Genomic DNA, 19,351 nt, shown 5'->3' on the forward strand with positions numbered 1-19,351 from the left:
AAATATGTTGAAAAAATTTAATTTGCATTTGCAAACATGTTAGATGAGAATACCAACCAGAAGAGCAGTAACGAAAGAAATGCCAAATCTGCATGTTATTGCAAAGTCAGGGCATGCACATCATGTTTGCACATTTCTGTAAATTGGGCATTCTTCCTTTTTACTTTCCAACACTGAAAATAAACCACTTAATTTCTAATGGTTCCAGCATTTCTTGCAAGTAATATTGTTATTGAAGGGGAACTCTAATTACTCTTAACTTCAAATCTCATTTCCTGCATCATGGCTACCTATGGATTGGTTACTAAGAGAGTTGTCAGTTTAACTGAAGTTGGGGTTTGCACCAAATATGGCTTCCATATGCAAGAAAATAAGCAGAAACATCATTCTGTGTTAATCTTATATGTTTAATACACCTTAGTGATATGTGGGCACATTAACAAGTTTCTGGGAAGTAAGCTAGCATGTGAGTTTACAGTGCATGAGCTGAGCATTGCTATTAGGAATGTAGCAGCACCGAGTTTGTAACCACCAAATGCTGATGTGATGAACATTCAGGCTGCAGTCTATTCTCTGCTGCTTTATTTATGTCTCCTTACAGAAAACAAGCCCTGTACTCAGACTTGCAAGCAGTCCAAGTTAAAAGCCCAGTGGGGGACACTGTCGTCATCTTTATAAGGACTCACTGACAGTGTGATATTGATCACATGTGATTAGAGTATTAAATGCACTAAATTTAAATGATGTCTTCCATGTGAAGGTGATAGCTATCCTTTAAAGACAATAAGAAGATTCACACAGGTATTTAGCCTTTTAGACTACCTTAGCCCCCTCTGGTGATGTTTTCACTTTCTCTTGCAGCTTCCTGCACCTGTTACTACAGAGTAGGTAGAGGCACAGCCTGGGTGGCTGAATGAGAGGAGCTTACATCCTCTATATCCCAGTTGGTTGTGCTGTAGACTGGCTTTTAAATAAACTTAAGCAAATATCTTTATGGATGTGCATATTGCAAATTTTTTAGGTGGTCTTTGATTTTCAACAATAAGTGCTAAAATTAAACCAAGCACTTTTAATTTTAAAATGCTATTTGGAGAAGGCATTTGTGGATTTAATTTATTTGTATTAGATTTATACTTCTTTTAAAATGGTGCAATTTTCAAACATCGGGAGAAAAAATTAAATTACTGTCATTAAGTCAGTGGAAATACTGGGCAAATATTCCAGGTTTTTTATGCCTGCCTGTACAGCTGGTTTGAGGCTAATGCCCTTGGGCTGAGCTAGGTGATTAACCAAACTGCTTCATTTAGACTCTTGCAGATAATAGACAAACCATGAGCAATGCATCCTATCTATTTTCACTTGTGATATGATATTGTATCAAATACATAGCACCATCTGTCTATTTTTCAGAATTTAAGGGAACAGTGAAAATAAATTTGATGTAAATTTATATAACATGGTTAAAGATGGTAAGAAAACTGCTGCATTCAGTAGACTCCAAGACCTGGGAATTCCTCCTTCCCAGCTCTTGAAGCCCAGTCAGGTCCAAGTGTCTCCATCCCTGTCTGATGGATGTGACTGCTTGAAATGGGAACTGATGAAGTTCCTATTTGCAATCAGAACATATTCTAGAGGTGCACGCATCCATTAAGAGGACACTGATGCAGCTGCCCACACAGAGAGCCACCGACAGCCCTGCCTTTGCAGCACCCCTGTGTAGTCCTGCCACAACTCACCTGCAACACACCCACAGATAGGCAGGTTTTGATCCTCCTCTTTATGTTCATGGCAAATAGATGCATGGGCTTGCACCCTTCACAAGTGTCCTCATGCTCATGGACCCTTCAAATATTAGCAGAGGCTCTCAGTCCAATACCTGTGCTTGCAGCCATTGGCACAAAGCTTGGGTCTTTTCAGATGCAGGTCTCCTGTTGTCCAGCCGAGAGTTTGCAAATGAACTACACGTGCACTCAGGATTAAATTCACTGGGAAAAACAAACACAGGTGTTCTCAGTTGCTGGCACATAAACCTAGGGCGCTGTGAACCACCATCAGCCTCTGAGCTCTGCCATCCAGCTCTCCCAGCCCCTATGATCTGCAGACCCTTTTTGATGAGGAAGGTGCTGTCGCTCTCTGCATATCCCCTTGTGAGAATGCAAACATTGAGAAAAATCAGCATGTCAGCTGAAGGGTATTGCCCTGACAGTGTGAGCTCTATCTGATCCATAGGGAGAGTGGCTCTCTTGAATGCAAGCTTTCAAGGGTGCTACAGAGATAGAAATACAGATCCTGATTTATTTATCAGTTATCAGGCCTTTCATTTTTAAATTAAGCAAGAAACCCTTTCAGTCTTTACACCTGCCTCTGGGAGATGAAAACCCTTGCAGATGGCAAGGTGAAGTGAATAATACTGAAAGAATGAAGTAGTCTTTCAAAAGATTAAAGAAATACTACAGATACATATTTCAGATAAATATATAATAGTAGCATAAATTAGCAGATTGATAGTGTAGAGATAGTGAAAATATGCTAGTATTGGAAAACCTGTCTTTGCCAGATGAAGCTGCTCATAATCTTCTTTAACTATGAAGATATTCTACATTCTCTCTCCTACCCTTATTTTTTTACTACATGCCTTGCTTAGCACAAGAAGTATCTTAAATTATGTCTATTAATACCTGTACCTCCTTTAAAGAAACAAGCAATGCCTTGAGTCAAGAAAAATAAAACCGTGAAATGTAATGTCAAGTTCTGGCAAAACATTCATAACCTAAAAGGAAGCAAAGGGAATTGGGTCAAGTAAGCCTGTATATTCCAAAGTGTTTTCCAAAACTTATCAGATAACTACTTTCTATTTGGACTTGTGAATAATAATTTCTACTACTTTAACTCGCAGATTATTATTTTTCCCCTTCAGCATAAGGAAAAGATTTTCTCTCTCTTAAATAGAAATGGTGCAGAATTAAAATAATTGCATGTTGTAAAAGTACTTGCAGAGTAGTTCCCAACCTGACTGCATTTTTGCACATTTATTTGATTTAGCAAGTAAATTTCTTTTTTTAATTCATGTTTGGAACATCATTTAGAGAACTGGAGATACGTGATCTATGTGATAGTTAGTTTGGACATTGGTGTAAGCATTTATTTACGTAGGTTTTTCTATTTGAAATCTGCTTTCAGTTTATTACATTATGAAAAAATAAAATTACAGCATTTTTTCTAGACTTCTAACAGTAGGCATGCTGTTGCATATGAGGAGATGGAGGTGGTTCTTTGCAGTTTAATATTTTTTGCTGTCTTGGCAGGTGTCCTTAATTTTACTCTCTAGTTCATTTTGTGTTGTTCTGTCCTCAGGAACATGCATGTGTTTTGCATAGAAAATAATCTGTGTAATCTCTGCTGGGGAATTCCCCCTGCCCTTTTCCTTTACAACCTTATAAAAATGTAATTAGTTGTGTTCCAAGAAAGAGCTGCATTGAAATTTGTTTATTCATTAGAAGCCAAGAGCAATATAATCTGTAAAAACTTTATTTTAATGAAATAGAACAGAACTGTGCATTACAAGGAATATGCTTTTAGAAGACTACAAGGTTAAGATGTTTTACTGGTCTGCTGAGCAAGATGCTGAAAAAGGTGAACAAATAAAAGCTCTGTTTAGTGTGTTAAAGAGTCTAGTGTTATTGGAAGGTTACACATGTATACGAATTATGCATTTGAAAAGGATTGTCTATAAATAATTCCTAAAGAAAGGATTTGGATATGGTATAACTTTGGGTTATGAGAATGCTTGCATACATAGCTAGGCAAAGAGATGAATATTTTATTTTGCTGTACCACTAAGCTATACTTTAGAGCATGATCTTGGTAGGGAATGCATCAATATCTAGAATTTGTGATTTGTCCCACAGCAGCTTTTCCATTTATCTTTCTCACTGTGAATTCAGTAAATTCATCTGTATTAATGAAGTCTGACATGTTTAGGGTACTGCCTGATATTTTTGAGAGTTTACACTGGTGGCTTTGAAGACACTAACTTAAAATTATTGGGGAGTAAAAGCTAATCCTTTGACACATGCTCTGTGAGTTTTTAGTGTTTGATTTCTTGTGGAATCTCATTATTTCTTTGAAAATTTTATGCCTAAAGCTGCATTTTTGACCCATTCTTGGTTTACTAGCTTCTTACTAAAGGGAAGCCCATCAAAGTCCAGTTACAAATTTGTTACAGCCTTATTAAACTTCCTTGGTTTTATTTTATTCCTTCTCTGTAACGTTGGAGGCTGTGCACTTAAGTGTTTCTATTGATGCTCTCTAGATGATTGATAGATTTGGATGACACATCTGTTGTCACATCTGACATCAGTTTCTTTTTGCTCTGTCTTCAGTATGTGAGACTTCATATTCTGAGTTTTGTGTGGAGATGTACCTGCTGGTGGTCATGTGGGAAACATTTCCAGTTTGGTGACACTGAGAAGAGAGCGTCTGTAGTTCTATTCAGTGAACATTAAATATGTCTTACCAATGGCTTCTTTTAATCCTGAAGTTCCACTGGGAGTTGGACTGTCCTTGAGGATCTCTGTGATCTTGCAGATGTGGTCCTATATGACACATATAGTCAAGTAAGAGAGGGGTGGTGATAAATGCAGTCCACATATGGTCAGGTAACTCAGTCTCAGTCACATAACATGGACTGAACAAGTCTTACAATTAGCACAATTTCCCAGCACTTAAAGAGTGATCAAAACTTTAGGTGGCTGCATGTGCCATTTCAGGCATCTGTAAGGAGCAGAAAAATAAGAACTACATAGACTGAAGTTTAGGAGAAAAAAAGTCGGAGTAGCCTGGAATTGTATTGCATGTGGTGTAATCCAAAAGTACATCAAAAACAGGAAGTGTCTGTCCTTGTTTCTCAGTATCACTTTTGACTGTCAGCTTCCACATGGGAGATATATATATAGATAGATAGATATAGATATATATGTATGTATATGTGTATATATAAGTATATTTTTATATATGTATGTATGTAAATATATAAACTGCTGTGTCTCAATACAAGTTGGCGGGTGAAGTTTTTGACAGTGGTTTTGCCAGCTGATTTGGTCCAGATGAGTGTTGGACTAGAATTAATCTAATGAAGGTTTCCATCTCTCATGTTCTTGTTTATAATCTTCAAAAGGAGAATTGAGATCTTTAAGGAAGATTATGCTGAATAAACTAAAGGGTATAATCACCTTAAGAGCTTGTCAATCCCCCTCAATATATATGTCAAGATATGAACTCTTATTCAAAAGGGACTCTTTGGGTTTTGGGCACATACCTACAGCAGTATTGTTTGCAGCAGGTGATGCTACCCCTTTCAACTGCTTTTCACAGCCACCTTGTCAAGTAAAAAAAAAGTCATCAGAAACAAACATGCACGTGATTTCCCATCAATCCTCTGCAAATCCCAGCAGCTTTGTTAAAGCTGCCCACACAGTTGGGATTTACAGTGACTCCAGACTTGGCTGAGAGACAGGTGTGCTTCATTTGGGTGGCTCTTGTGGGTGTGTGTAATAACCTTGAAAAGACAACTTCTGGTGATAAAAGGCCACTTCTCAGTAAACACACTGATATAAGGATTTAATGTGTTTCTAATTTTAGCATGTGGATTTGATGTATTTAGTTGATTGGTGTTTAATTCCTGAACATGTCTTCTGAGAGATGACCTAAATCTTTCCAGAATTATAAATAATAGCTGGAATGTTTTGATGTTTCAGGAAAGTTTGAATACAAAGAAAAAAAAAGAAAGCATTTGTTCCAGCTGTGAATTCCTGAGAGTGAAAGTACAGTCTGTTGTAAGATACCGAATTAGGATACTCCTTTGACATTACAGAATCATAAATTACATTCAGTCTGGAGAAGTGTTTTGATTGTAAGAACATTAGTTACCTAAATATGTGTATTAGTTGGCTAGTTATACTTGCTGGTCTGTTTCAAAGTATTTGTCTTGTCTTTGGACACACTTGAATTGTGCAAATTTAACCATTTTTAATCTTTAGTTTGATAGTCCCTACAGTTCTAGGAAGTAATTTTGCTTAATTTTATTATATGAGAAACTGGTAGCACTTGCAATTAAGATTGCTTAATACTTTCCATTAAGTGATTGTGTTTAGAGTTTCTTGCAGCTGCCAGACTTCAGTTCTTCCAGTTGGAATATTCTATCTGCCTTAAGCCGTTCTGTTGGGGTTTCTTTAAACAACTTTGACAAAAACGCTTTAGTCATCTCTAAATGAAACTAGAAATGGAATGTGATTCTACTCAGATTAAAATTTGTTTTTTCAGAGTACAGTTAAGGAGCTCGAGAACCACCCATATTTTTCCAAGCCTTGTTAAAATATTCACATCTAGTTTCTCCATCCGGAGTATTTAGAGCTCAGCTGCTCCATTCTCCAGAGCTGTGTGTGCTGAGCAGGTGTGATCACGCACCCCCAGATTGGGGGGAGCTGAGCAAGGTGTTTCGTGTTGCTGGATTCTGTTGTGGCACCAGACAGTAGAATGGGAAGCAGTGTCTGTTCAGCTACCTCCCAACTGATAAATGCTTAGTTTATATTCTTCAAATTTGGTGCTGTTATATGAGACCCTGCATGTTTTCAGAATAATTCTCATGCTGTTAATATGTTCCTTAGTGGTACATAGTTTATATTTGACTAAAAATTGCACCTCCACCTTCTTTATCAGGTCTGCCTCTGCTGCAGTTAATTTAAAAGTGTTTGCACTTTTAAGCCAACCACTATGGCTTATGACATCCTGAGGTTGAATTTCTGCTGTGAATTGCAGCAGCTGCAATTTCTAGGGCCTCAGCTTTCTGGATTAAAGGATTAGAAGAGGAGCTTGCACCTATTTAGAGCAGCTGAGGAGCAGTAAGTCCAACTACATGAAGTAAAGATTGAACTGAAATTTAATCAGAGCCAGCCTGAAGACAAACAGAAAAACAATTCTTTGAAAGTTTCCTGCACAGAGAAAGAGGGCTTCTGCTGTGTAAGGCCAGTTGGTGCAGGCCAGAACAACTAATGGTGATGGGGTATGTGGCTTTCTTAATGAAAGTCGGTGTTAGCTTAATCACTTTGCTACCCCCTCCTGGTCACTTAACTTTGCCACTCTTGAACTCCTTCTCTGACACGTTACAATAGCACTTTGTCAGTTTGTGATCCTTTAGGAAGATCAGGCTCCCTTTTTATTGCTTCCTTCTTTTGTTGCAAAGTAGGTTTGTGCTACTGCTCTTGGTTGAAATGAATCAGTGGTTTGTTTATCTTGGCTGACTGAGTATAGCACAGGCTTTAGTGAGTTCTGCTTTATTTCAAAGTCAAAAGTAACAATTGCAGTTCTGAGATTTGAGTTTACAAATAGCCAAATTAGTAATCTTTTGCTTGGTTGTTCTCTCTCTGTTTCTAGTTTAAAATATTGAATCAGTGTTGTAGTTACAATCTGTGAATTAAAAATACTGTGGGCATAGTTGATCCTCATCTCCACCTGCTTGTGCCTCTGCACTGCTCCAGCGTTATCTCACCGTCTCACTTTCCAGCAGGGCACCCTGTGCATGCTAAACATACCTCTGCTCAGTATTGTATTTCATCTTTTTTATTCCGTGTGCAGTAAGCGATGCAGAAGCTTTCTGCCAAGGGTGGATGTGCCCTGGGGTCAGGGAGGGGCAGTGGCTCCCTCCCAGTCTGGTCTGCTCCTCTCTAGCAGGAAACCTCACCCTCAGGTGCTGGGACTACAGCATCGGTTCAGGCGTGACGTGCTGCCTTTAATACAATGCCTGGCTTCTCTCTTTACTCTTGCTCCTTGCCAAGAAATGGCAATTGAACAATTAAGGCACAAAGCAGAGAGGGTTTAGCAAATCATGAACTGTTTTTAATTTGCCTCATTAAGCTGCTGTTAACTACTTAAAGCCATCTGCTTAAAAATAATTTGCACATCTTAAGTTTGCTCTAGAGAGCAGGTAGACCTTCATTAGAGCAGGCTTCATTATTAATGTTATCTTTAGGGGGCTGTCAGTTGTGGGAAACATGCTATTGCTCAGGAACCAAACTTTCCTGTAAACAAAAGGAAGTGGCACACGTTGGTAACTTGCAGTCTGTGGCCATAACTGTATTCTTGGGAACCACTGCTGGTCATGTGGAAATTGGCTTGCTGTGGAGGAAGTTATTTACAGATATTAGGTAGGTCTGGGTATCACAAGTGAGAATCCTTGTTATCCCTGTTATCTACAACCATCCCCAAAAATTAGAGCCAGATCCATCTCAGTGCCTCACCTGTCACTGAGTAGTGAGAACCTTGTTGCCCATGCCTTGAAGAGCTGTTTGTGGAAAAAAAAGTTTGTCTCCCCAGATTTGTAAAGAAACAGTTTCATTTAGAGAGAACAAATCATCAGAGCTCTGCAGACCCTCCCTCCTCTCTTGGGCTGAGATCCAGTGGCATTTCAGTGAGACTGTCTGACCTCCAGCCTGGTGCTGTGGTTTAGTGCTGTCCTGCCTCTTGTCTTGGGAGACTATGTCAGCAGTGAGCTTGTGGATTGCTTGATACCAGTAAGATCTTTCGTAGTAAAAATATCTTTAGGAATATTAGATAATGATGGTGTGAGGTTTTAAAAGAAGGTTCCCCCTCAGTCTGTAGGAAAGAGGTAGATCTGGTTTTTGGAATATTAGCTGAGACACAATCTGTTAATAATTATAGATATTTTATCAATATGTTAAAAACGTATTAACGTATTGCTCTGAGATTGATTGGTTTCACTGAGGGTTTTTTGTTTACAGTTGAGTGCTGTTTATTAAGAAAAAAATGCCAATATTTAACAGGATGTAAATCCTTTGTAGTAGCTGAGCAAAAATGTTGCTATGAACTTGAAATACCATTGTCTTTCTATTAAGGTTTTATTTGTCTCTTTTTGGCAAGAAGAATCCTTACAGACTAACTGCACAGGTTTGCACACAATATGCTTTCAAGTGTGACAAACCAGAAAAAACAAGGGTTTCTTGTAATTGCTTTTGGTTGCAAAAGTTGAAGGTATTCTTTCCAACTGCAGCTACTGTGTCTTTCAGTTTGAAAAGAATTCTGAAGCAATCCTTGACTGGAATCCTTTTATGTTTGCCCAGTCATCTGGGCCTACATTTGAAAAAATGCGAATGAAGAAATTACCCAAATTTGTCTTGATTTGAAGGACTGAACGTTCTAAAAATGTATACATTGAACAGAACATGTGGCTTCAGCCACATTTGTTGTGCTATCATACTTCTGTTCTTTTTGCTATATTTATCTTAATCTGGAATGAATTCTGCTTCAGGATTTCACTGTAAAACACTTCTTCAAAATAAAAACCTTTACATGACAAAGAGCTAATTAAATGATTCTTATAGATCAAATATGTGAAAGAATGAATCAATTTTAAAATTTTCAAAATGCTTGTACTTAATGCTTATCTTGACAGTTGTTTACTGAGGAGTACCCAGTGTCAAGATGCTGGGTTGCAAGTTTAGTTATTCAAATCACAAGTTATTTCCTTTTAGTACTCTGGATTGACATGAAAGGTTAGGGCCAGTGTGAAAACGTCAATAAATTTTATGTGAAAAACATTTTTCTGAGCAGCACATTCTGAGTTGAGCTGACTTAAATCTTTGAATCCATCTGAGCTATAGCTGAAATAGCAGGAGAAAGTGATAACCACCATGGACCTTCTGATAAGTTTGGATAGGGAGCTTTGTTTTTAGGAGAGAATGATATGTGATGACCCAAATCCACAGTTTTCACCGGTTATGTATTTGCTAAGGAATCTTGGAAAATATTTCCTTAGCATTTCCACTCTAGGTGAGAGCAAATTTTCAAAGACCCCGCAGTCTGTCACAAACTGTGTTTTAAGTCATTTCTACCTATAGTTCTTATAAAATGCAGCAAATTCTGCTTTAGCAACACCTTCAGACATTAGCAGAAAACCTGAAGAAGACCTTGCCAGGATGCAGTTAATGCAACTGCAGAAGTTGGAAAGCTTAGTGCATTCAAACCTCAGTTCAGCTGCTGCATTGGCGTCCTTTTCATTTCCATCCTCTTCTGTCTATTTTTGTGGGTGGGGAGGGGACAGGGACATAAAGACAGCTGCATCTTGATGCAGCCAGCTCCCCTGAAATACCATCATATGTTCCCACCAGAAAGATTTCATATGTGCCTTTCTTGCTGCTGAAGAGAAGGAACAGGATCTGTTTGCCTTTTTTGATAGGTCTTCCCTCTGGTCCAGCTCTGAAAGGCATCAGCTGGGGAGTGGAGTAGCCCACTACTGAATGAGAGAGGAGCCTTGAAAACTCTGGGGTGGTCAGAGCTGGAGTGAGGTGTGCATAAAAGGAGCAAGGAAAATGTTGTTGCTGGGAGTTGCAAGGTCCTTGAAAGGTTTTACTGCTTTACCATGTGCTTCTCTATTTGCTGAATTGGAGGAGGATCTGAATCTGAGAGGCTTGAGCAGCCCTGCATGAAGAAAGGGTTGTCTAGGGGATTGCTCTGAATCCTATGTCCCCTGATGCTTCTGGTGCCTGTGTTCCCTATACCCTTGTCTAAGATGAGAAGCAATGGGAAGGAGAAGAGCTGCTGACAGAAGAGAAGGACAGTTCTCAAATGACTGCCTGGAGAAGCAGACATGGAATGGGACATATTGCTGATAATTGACTTTTGGCACCTGGAATGTGGATTTCTCTGTTTAGGAAATAAACCTTTTGCACTCATCTTCCTGCTCTTTCCTGCCCCAAACCCAGCTGGAGCTACTACAAGAATGCTGCTGAGGGTTCAACAGCCTGTCCTTGTTGGGACCTGAGTGCATCTGTCAAGGAAATCTGGCTGAGGATCACCCCTGATTCAACTGACAGAGCTCAGCTGCGGATGAGGCAGCAGCTTAACAGAAGTAGTTTTAAAGTGTCTCTTGTGAAGTCAGTCTCTGAGCAGTGCTGGCATGAGTTGTAGCTTTGAAGTCTTGGGATAGTTTGTGGATTTTTTGTTTTTTTTTTCTTGAAAACCACAGACCGTTGTTTCTTGTGTCTACTTAAGAATGTAATTGTAAATTGAAGGAATAATTTCTAGCCCTTGCGTTTGTGTTAAGAAAGTGACTTATGACCTGAATGTCCTCTTGCAGCTCAGAGTGAGAAAGCTTGTGAAAACTCATAATCACTGAGTAACTGGGTGTGAAAAGGCAATCGAGGAGATTCTGAGGTATAAGAGAAGGGCATGAAGTAATTTGCTTCAAATTCACAGCTTGAAACTAAATGGGAAAGCTACAGGCTCTCTACTTGCTCCTTCCTTTGTTTAGAAATCCATTTTTAAGTAGCAGAGGAGCCAAGAGGCAGCTAGAAGAGTTAGGATAGCAGCATCTACCAGCTCTAACCTCCTACTCACATCTTCAGAGACAAGCAGACATGCTGTGGTAGGGTGGTGCTTGGAAGAAAGAAGAACAGAAGGAGAGTTCAACCTCTCTTTTGCACCTTTATTCCAGAAAAACTGTGAATAATACCACTTTCTTGAGGTATTTTGTAAAAGCAAGTGTCATATCCTTTCTTCACCTACTGAAAGGGTACTTGCATGACTCAACCAGCCATGCTTAGGGCAGTGGATTTCTGGCATTGTGACGATATTGGTGTTAAACATTTCCCTTGCCTATCTTCAGGAGTCTAAGACTGTTCTGGTGCCACTGTTTTGAGGGCTGTAACATTAGGAAAGAGAAGGTTATGTGTATTCTGGTTGGAGTCACTTATTAAATCTCACAGCGTGCTGCCTTTTGAATGAAGGGTGTACTGGGTGAGTGCTTACCCTGGTTGGAACAGGAGCTCCAAGACTGCCAGACCATCAGTAGCCTTTTTGTGGGAAAGTATGATAGTTCAGCCGAAGAGAAACATTGATAGTGCTCAAGTGGTCTGTCACCACAGAAGAGCAGTGAAACTATTTGTGAAAGGCAACCTCTCTACAAAAGGAAAAAACAAAAAGGGTGGGGGATGGGGCAAAAGAGAAATCTGTGTGTTAGGAGGTTCAGTTTATGTGTTGGTGGATTCTAGCAGTGAAGCAGCATTACCCTGTGGCACATGGCACAGCTCTGCATAGGTGCTCAGGCACAGTGGAACAGAGCAGGGCTTGTGTTGTATACTGCCAAGGCAGCTTGCTTCCCTTTTGACTAAAATAATTTCAATAAGAACATTTAGTTTGAGGAATTCATTAGTCTGTTGAGTAACTACCCCATTAGAAATAAAAATCTGTTGGAAAGATTGGATTCTTTGTAGTTCATGGATGGCAGTTTGTAGCCAGCCATGAACCCTTTTACATCCTGGATACAGAGGTCTTAGGAGGTTTTCTCCATGTTTTTTTCACATATACCTTAAACCCCCCAAACCCTAGCAACAAAACAGCTAGGTTCTTTGGAATGAAGTGAAAACAGAGGTTAAAGGACATTTTTTATATGAGGGACAGCCTATGCAGAATGACAAATAGGTAACACATACAGGAGGTTCTATGCCTGTGATGTAAGTTTGGAGGGGAAAGAGTGCAGTGCAGCTTTGTCCTGCTAAACAGGCTAAAAATGCTTATAATTCTACAGCAGTAGACCTTAAAAACATAAGTTTATGTTTTGAATAAATTTAAGGTGCTATTACATAACAACTTCAACCTTTTTTTTTGTTTTGTTTTGTTTTCTTCCCTCTTTCCCTTCTACAGATCACACATCCGTGGGCGGGCTGGGAGACAGTTTTTATGAATATTTATTGAAAGCCTGGCTTATGTCAGACAAGACGGACACGGAGGCAAGGAAAATGTACGACGATGCAATTGAGGTGATTATAATTCATTGAGTTTTCCAATACAGTGGAACCATCTTTAATGATTTCAAGGAAATTAGATTAAATTTTTGAAAAACCACCTAGGCAGAAAACCTACCACCAACCACAGGACTTGTTTTGATTATGTAAGTTTTAAGAAATCAAGTGATGAATAATACTAGCTTTCACTCTGAGTAGTTTAAAAAGTATTATTGTGGAATACATGTGATGCAGATTATTGTGCTAAAAATAATCAGCTTGTCCCAAATGGTACAATGTAAAAGCGCGAGCTCTAATTTATTAGAAGGAGATCTAGCAACCTTGAGATGTGTGCAGAACAACCAAGCCACTTTTTTCTGGTGTAGAGAATTCATCATTCTAGGACCTGAAGTCCCAATTTATTTTATTCTTTGCATTATTTTCTAAGGTATTTACATATTATATTCCATATTTACCTTGTAAAAATGTAGTTCATATCTATTCCTGTTTCTATGGTTCTTTTGTGCTGTGGTCTTACTCCCTGTCACACACCAAGAAGTGCTTGCCCAAGCAGGGCAGTACTGCAGGATGGCTCTGTGGGATTTGGGGTGGGGGCCTTTCTGAGCTTTTTGCTGCCCAGCTCTTAATTTCCTAGTTTCCCCATCATCTCTCAGCAGCCTCTCATAGTGGTGCCCGCTGTTCCACCGTTCCTCTGCTACAGTTTAGGCGCATAGAGAGTAACTGAGCTGGTTTGAGTCACATGAGCTGTGGTACCAGCAGCAGCAGGGACTGTGTAGTCTTGTCCCAGTGCTGATGTGTTCCAGGCTCTGTGCATTCCCCATTGCTTTCAATATAAGTTTTTAAAGCTTAGTTTTAGTGCAGTCGGTCTTCTAAAGCAAAACACCTGGTCTTGGAATTCTCAGAATTCAGATTTTAAAAGATATATCATGAAAGTTCTAGTACAAAATTACTTTGAAGCTGTAATATGTCTTATTCCTGACCTGAATTTGATTATATTTGACTTCCAGCTGCTTTGGCTTGTTCCTTCTCTACATTGCTTTAAAGAGTTATCTGCACCATATAGGTGGTTACTATCAAATGTACAATAGACATTCTCTCTGGAAGGAAAAATGCTTTTTTTTTTTTTTTTTTTTTTTTTTTTTGGTGTCACAATATAAAACAGATTTTTAATTATTTCTTAAGCTTTTTCTATGCATTTTCTAGTGTCTTAAGTATGGAGACAGCAATGTAATGGTTCTTCTAATGTGATTCTTCTTCTAACTGATCCCTTCTTGGTTTTATCCTCTTCATTCAGCCAGGAGCTCTGTTTGCACTCTTAACCTTTGCCTCAAACCATCATCCACTTTCCAGTTGTTTTATTCTGAAGCTGGTTATAATCTTTTTGATTTACCACTTTCCTACCACTGTGATTTACATTCCCAATTCCTCAGTGTTTGACCTTACACTTATCTCTATTGCAACACGTTGTTCAGGCAAAACCCATTTTGTCACCTGCTCTCAGTGATTTTACAGAACTGACTTTATCTTTATCTGTAGTTCAATAAAATTTTGTGTCATCTGCAATTTTTTTTTCCTAGCATTTTTCTTGGAGATCATTGTTAGAAATGCTGCCCAGTGTTGAATAAAGTATCTATGCAGAATCTTCCTGGGATAAGGACTTTTTTTATTTTTTCACATTTTTTAAAATTTTTTTTTACTTTGAACTGTTCTAGCAAGCCAGTTTTTAATCCACTCCATATGTGCTGTCTTGAATTTGTTTAGGACTAATATTTTGTAAAATGCCAAGAAATTATTGAAAACCCTAATATTCCTAGTATCAGCATACACCTATCCATCAAAACATTTATTTTATATTTATATACATCGTTAATTTTATATTGTTTTATTAACTTTTTAAACTACTGATAAAGCATTGGCTATTTCCCAGTCCTTTTGAACTTCCTCAGCTTTCCAGGGTTTGTTAAATTCTACATTAATAGTTCAAGACATTAGTTGTATATTTTTAATAGGTTAAAATACAATTTATGGGGTCCTGTGGGTTTAAAGATGTTTAGCAGTTGATATCTAGCTTCCATTGTGGTTACTGTTGAAATATTTTACTCTTGATTCTTAAACTGTGAGCACTTCAAAATTAGAGGAAATAAACTCTCCTATTCATCCTCTTCACTGTAAACCATCTTGCAAACATTTTGTATGGGCACATCTCTGAATGCAGACAGAGCAAGGCAAATTTGTGACCAGGTGAAAACACTGTTTATAGGAAGAAGGAAGAGCTGAGCTGCTCCTGCTTCATGTGTGATATGACCTGCAGTCCAAGCATCAGAGGGTTCCTTCCCCTTTTTCTCAGCTAAATCCACCCTATACATTTGAGTCTGCATGAATTGTACTGATTTTTGTGCTGTGGAACATACTCTGTTTCAGGGTTTGTGTCTTTCCCAGGTCCTACTTGACATTGAAAGACGTAGGCAAAGAGTCATTAAGTAGGATTTGCTTTGCATAATTGAAATTCAAATTTTATTTAAAATATTTTTAAGAGGCCATTCCCTTACCATTATTTTGTTCTTGGCTATAATGTAGGTCTTCCTCTGTAGCTAACACTTCTTGTTCTTTGTTTTTCAAAATGTGGAGCAGAAGCTCTTTGCATCATTTATGCAAGCAGAAGAGGAAAGGTGTAGCATGCATTCCTCCCACTCACAGCACAGAGTTGGAAATGTTCTCAGCACCCACCTGTCTAAAAGAATGTCTCTGTCCAGCCACACTTCACTCCCTTATCTTATTACAGCAGGGTGAGTGGAAGATGGGCAACATAACCTCACTCCTAAGTCTTGCAGGAGACAGTGATATCTCATTCCTTGTAGCTATCACAGGAAAGAAAAATGCAGCATCTGTTCTTCAGATGTCATGGTTTCCAATCCATGGCATATGAATCCTTATCCAGGTCACCGCATATTCCTAACATGAGTACAAACAAGTTGTGTATCTATAACCCTTCTGTATATAACATGGGTGCAGTCTTCCACTGCAAAGGACACTTCATTGCTGCATCCTAGTATGGAAATCCACAGCTATGAAAAAACCTGAAATTGTGAAATCTGTTGGGAATTTTTTTGTGGTGATAAAAATTGAGGATGTGCCTCTTAACTTTGATTTCAACATCATCATATGGGCCTTCCAGCTAGTCTGGTTTCAAATGTCTTCTTTTCCTTCACACATCATCTGGCAGGATAGGTAAGCTTCCTTTGATCAGCTGCCTTGAGTAATCTAATCTGTTAGGCTCCTAAATTTGATCCTCGCTCTTTCTTACTGCACAACATTAGGTAGCTAAAAGAAGGATTCAGCAGTGTGCTTGACTGTCACAACATAGCAAGTACTGCTGCAATACAGCTTGGAAAATGCTATTTTTTGTAGTCACAAAAATCACATGAACTTCAGAGAACATTCAGGTTTTGCGTAGAATCACAGAATGTCTTGAATAGCAAGGGACACTCAGGAATCATTGAGTCCAGTTCCTGGCCTTGCACAAGACACCCCATGAGTCAGACCATGTGCCTGAGAGTGTTGTCAAAGCAATTCCTGAACTCTGTCAGGTTTGGTGCTGTGACCATTTCCCTGTGGAGCCTGTTTGAGTGCCCAGCCATCTGCTGGGTGAAGAACCTTTTCCTGATATCCAGCTTAAACCCCCCCATGACGCAGCTTCAGGCAATTCTCATGGGTCTTGACACTGGTCTCGAGAGAGAAGGGATCACTGCTTTTCCTTCCGCTGCCCCTTGTGAGGATGTTGAAGACTGCAGTGAGGTCTCCCCTCAGTCTCTTCCCTAGGCTGAATTAACCACGTGACCTCAACTACCCCTGTTGTTCCAGCATTTCACAGACTAAGGAAGCTCCTTCCATTAGTTAATCTCTTAGTTGATGTGAGCTAAATCTTCTCTTTGGGAGCTGGGGTTTATACATCCACTCTGGTACATGTATAGTCCTTGTAGTCCAGCTGGATGTCATTGCTTTGCAGTTTTTGTTGGAGTGCTGTGGCCTCAGCCATCCAGCCCAGGATATAAACACCACATCTATCCCAACCTGCACAAACTTTTCTGATCTGGTGGGCAGTGCTCCCAACAATGCCCAGCTGTCCCTTGTTAATTACTGTAAAAATTATCATTTTTTTCCAGTTGGCAGGCAGCGGGTGGTTGAACAATAAAGTATTTTGAGAGAGCTGCATTTATGTTCTTGAGATGATTCCATTGTGACTCTCAGGATCTAACCTAATAAGTAGCTGGTAGAGATTGATTTTCAGATTTCAAAAACTACCCCTTCTACTAGGAAGTTTTTTCAAGTTCAGAAGATGTGTTTTTCTGCTCAGAAGAGGACCATGTTGCATCTAGAACATGCTCTTCAGTCAAACCATGAAAGCAAGTCTGGAGCAGAGGAGTAGCTCATGGAAAAGTATATAAATTTGGCCTTTGTTGGCTCTCCTGATGTTAACCACAGCAATTTTGTCCCACTGGAAATGCTTCTGCAACCATTTACTCCTCAACAGTTATGAAATTATGGGAAGATACAATTTGAAAGGAAATGTCACTTAACATTTGGAAAAAAATGCTTTCCTCTAGGAAATAGACAATCCATATGCCTTAGTGCCTTCCTACTCTTCATAGTTAAAATGGCTTTCCTTCAAACAAAACACAACTTTTTTGTACCATATGGTCAAAAAATGTCAGTTTTGTCACAGTCTAAAATAATGGAATCAACAGAATTAATGTTCCAGATCTTAATATCCTTCCTAGTGGCAGTTTCCAGCAGATCCAATATTTCTAGAAAGTACTAGTACTTTCAGACCAAATGAGGCTTGTACAGTTAACCACATCAGGCTGCTTAGCAGCAGAAGACAGTCGTCAATGCCAATTTGCATGATGGTTAGACAACCACCCTGGCAGCTGTCAGACTTACTGGTTTCTGCTCTGTCAGTTATTTCTGCCTTCTTCTCTTTGGATCCTGCCATTAGCACAAACCTCAGATCCGTCAGTGGTATTGGTGAAGGAATTAGCCCAACAAGAGTGCAGACCAGCACTTCTCTTTCATTACTTTCTCACAGTCTAATGCTAGACATCTAGTAAATACTGCAGTAGCTTGGTGGGGGTTGTGATCCTCTCTGAAAGAGGCTTAAAGCAAATGTTCCATCTAGTTTGCAAACTTTGGGAAGTTAGGCCAGCTTCTAAGAGAAAGATACCATTTATAAGTCACAAGCAACAACATATATTGCTACAAATGTGCAAAAAGAAAGCAGCAGCTGCCTCATGTATAAAATAATAAAGTTTTTTGTGGATAGCTGCTCTAACACCCATCATTTGAGAATGTGCAATCAGAAGGCTGTTATGGAGAAGCCAGATGGTGGCTGGAACATTCCTGTTGCTGAGGGTACAGGTTTGCATATGTTGCTGACCAAAAGTTTCCAACATGGATGTGTTTTCTGAGTACACACAGAGTGCACAGAGCAGTAAATAGGTACTTCCCAGAGCTAACAGACAATTGAGCTGAATTCTCAAGTAAAAGTACAATGTTGTCTATGCTGTGATTTTCCTATGTTAGATGTCATTAGCATTTTTAGTAGGGTATTTTTTTTTGTGCTTTGAAATGATATTCTTATAGCTGTCTATTCCTGTAGTGCTCAGAAGTGAATTTGAAAAAAGAAAATTATTTTTGTTTAGAAAACCAGACTTCACTTGATAAAGGAATGTTTTAATAAGTAACACTTGAATGTGAAACAGCATTTGAAAGTTCTCTTAATCTCTTTGTAGGCCATAGAAAAGCATCTCATCAGAAAGTCCAATGGAGGACTGACCTTCATTGGGGAGTGGAAGAATGGGCATCTTGAAAGAAAGATGGGCCATCTGACCTGTTTTGCAGGTGGAATGTTTGCCCTTGGAGCAGATGGTTCCAGAGATGATAAAGCTGGACATTATTTGCAGCTCGGAGCTGAAATTGCACATACATGTCATGAGTCATATGACAGGACAGGTAAGGCTTATTTTTAATCTAATTATTTCAATAGTTGGAGTACACCAACTGTTGTAATTATTTTTAGGATTTATTATGAACCTTGTCTAACACACACTGGTTTTATACCAGTATGAATTTTTAACATCTATGTATTTACTTCTGCTCTGCATCATTGTGAGTAAATTTAAACCCAGACTTCACGGTTTCTTCATGCATGTTTATCCTCAGTTCTGGATCAGTCAGCTAAGATAGATGATATGGGTATGGGGAGGAAGAAATTTGAGTGAACACTTGTCCTCACAGATATATAGGGAAGTTTTTAATTTCATGTATACTGTTCATGCAGTTGAGGGAAAAATTTGTAAATAGACCTTTTACTGGTTTTATTAATAGTTTATTCTGAGTAAGGACAATTAAAGAGAGGATGAAGACTACTGTGCAGACTATGAGAAGGCCAAAGGCCTGACTAGTGAGGAGCCAGCATTACACTTCAATGTTGGTCTGCAAGCCTCCCAAAGTCAGTCTTTTGGACCAGGATTATTCTA

General features: G+C 39.0%; 1 protein-coding gene across 2 annotated transcripts in view; it reads left to right on the forward strand.

The window, feature by feature from the left end:
* MAN1A2 (mannosidase alpha class 1A member 2) overlaps positions 1-19,351 on the forward strand; it is a 133,475-nt gene that overhangs the window by 93,093 nt on the left and 21,031 nt on the right. For both annotated transcript variants that reach the window (XM_014253391.2, XM_005523861.3), the window contains exons 9-10: positions 12,715-12,830; positions 18,605-18,824. In XM_014253391.2, coding sequence (XP_014108866.2) covers positions 12,715-12,830; positions 18,605-18,824 — 336 coding nt within the window. The remainder of the gene's footprint in view (positions 1-12,714; positions 12,831-18,604; positions 18,825-19,351) is intronic.

The sequence above is a fragment of the Pseudopodoces humilis genome, chromosome 2, assembly GCF_049639895.1.
Source record: "Pseudopodoces humilis isolate 2021_Gansu_Grassland_sample_001 chromosome 2, ASM4963989v1, whole genome shotgun sequence".
NCBI lineage: Eukaryota > Metazoa > Chordata > Aves > Passeriformes > Paridae > Pseudopodoces > Pseudopodoces humilis.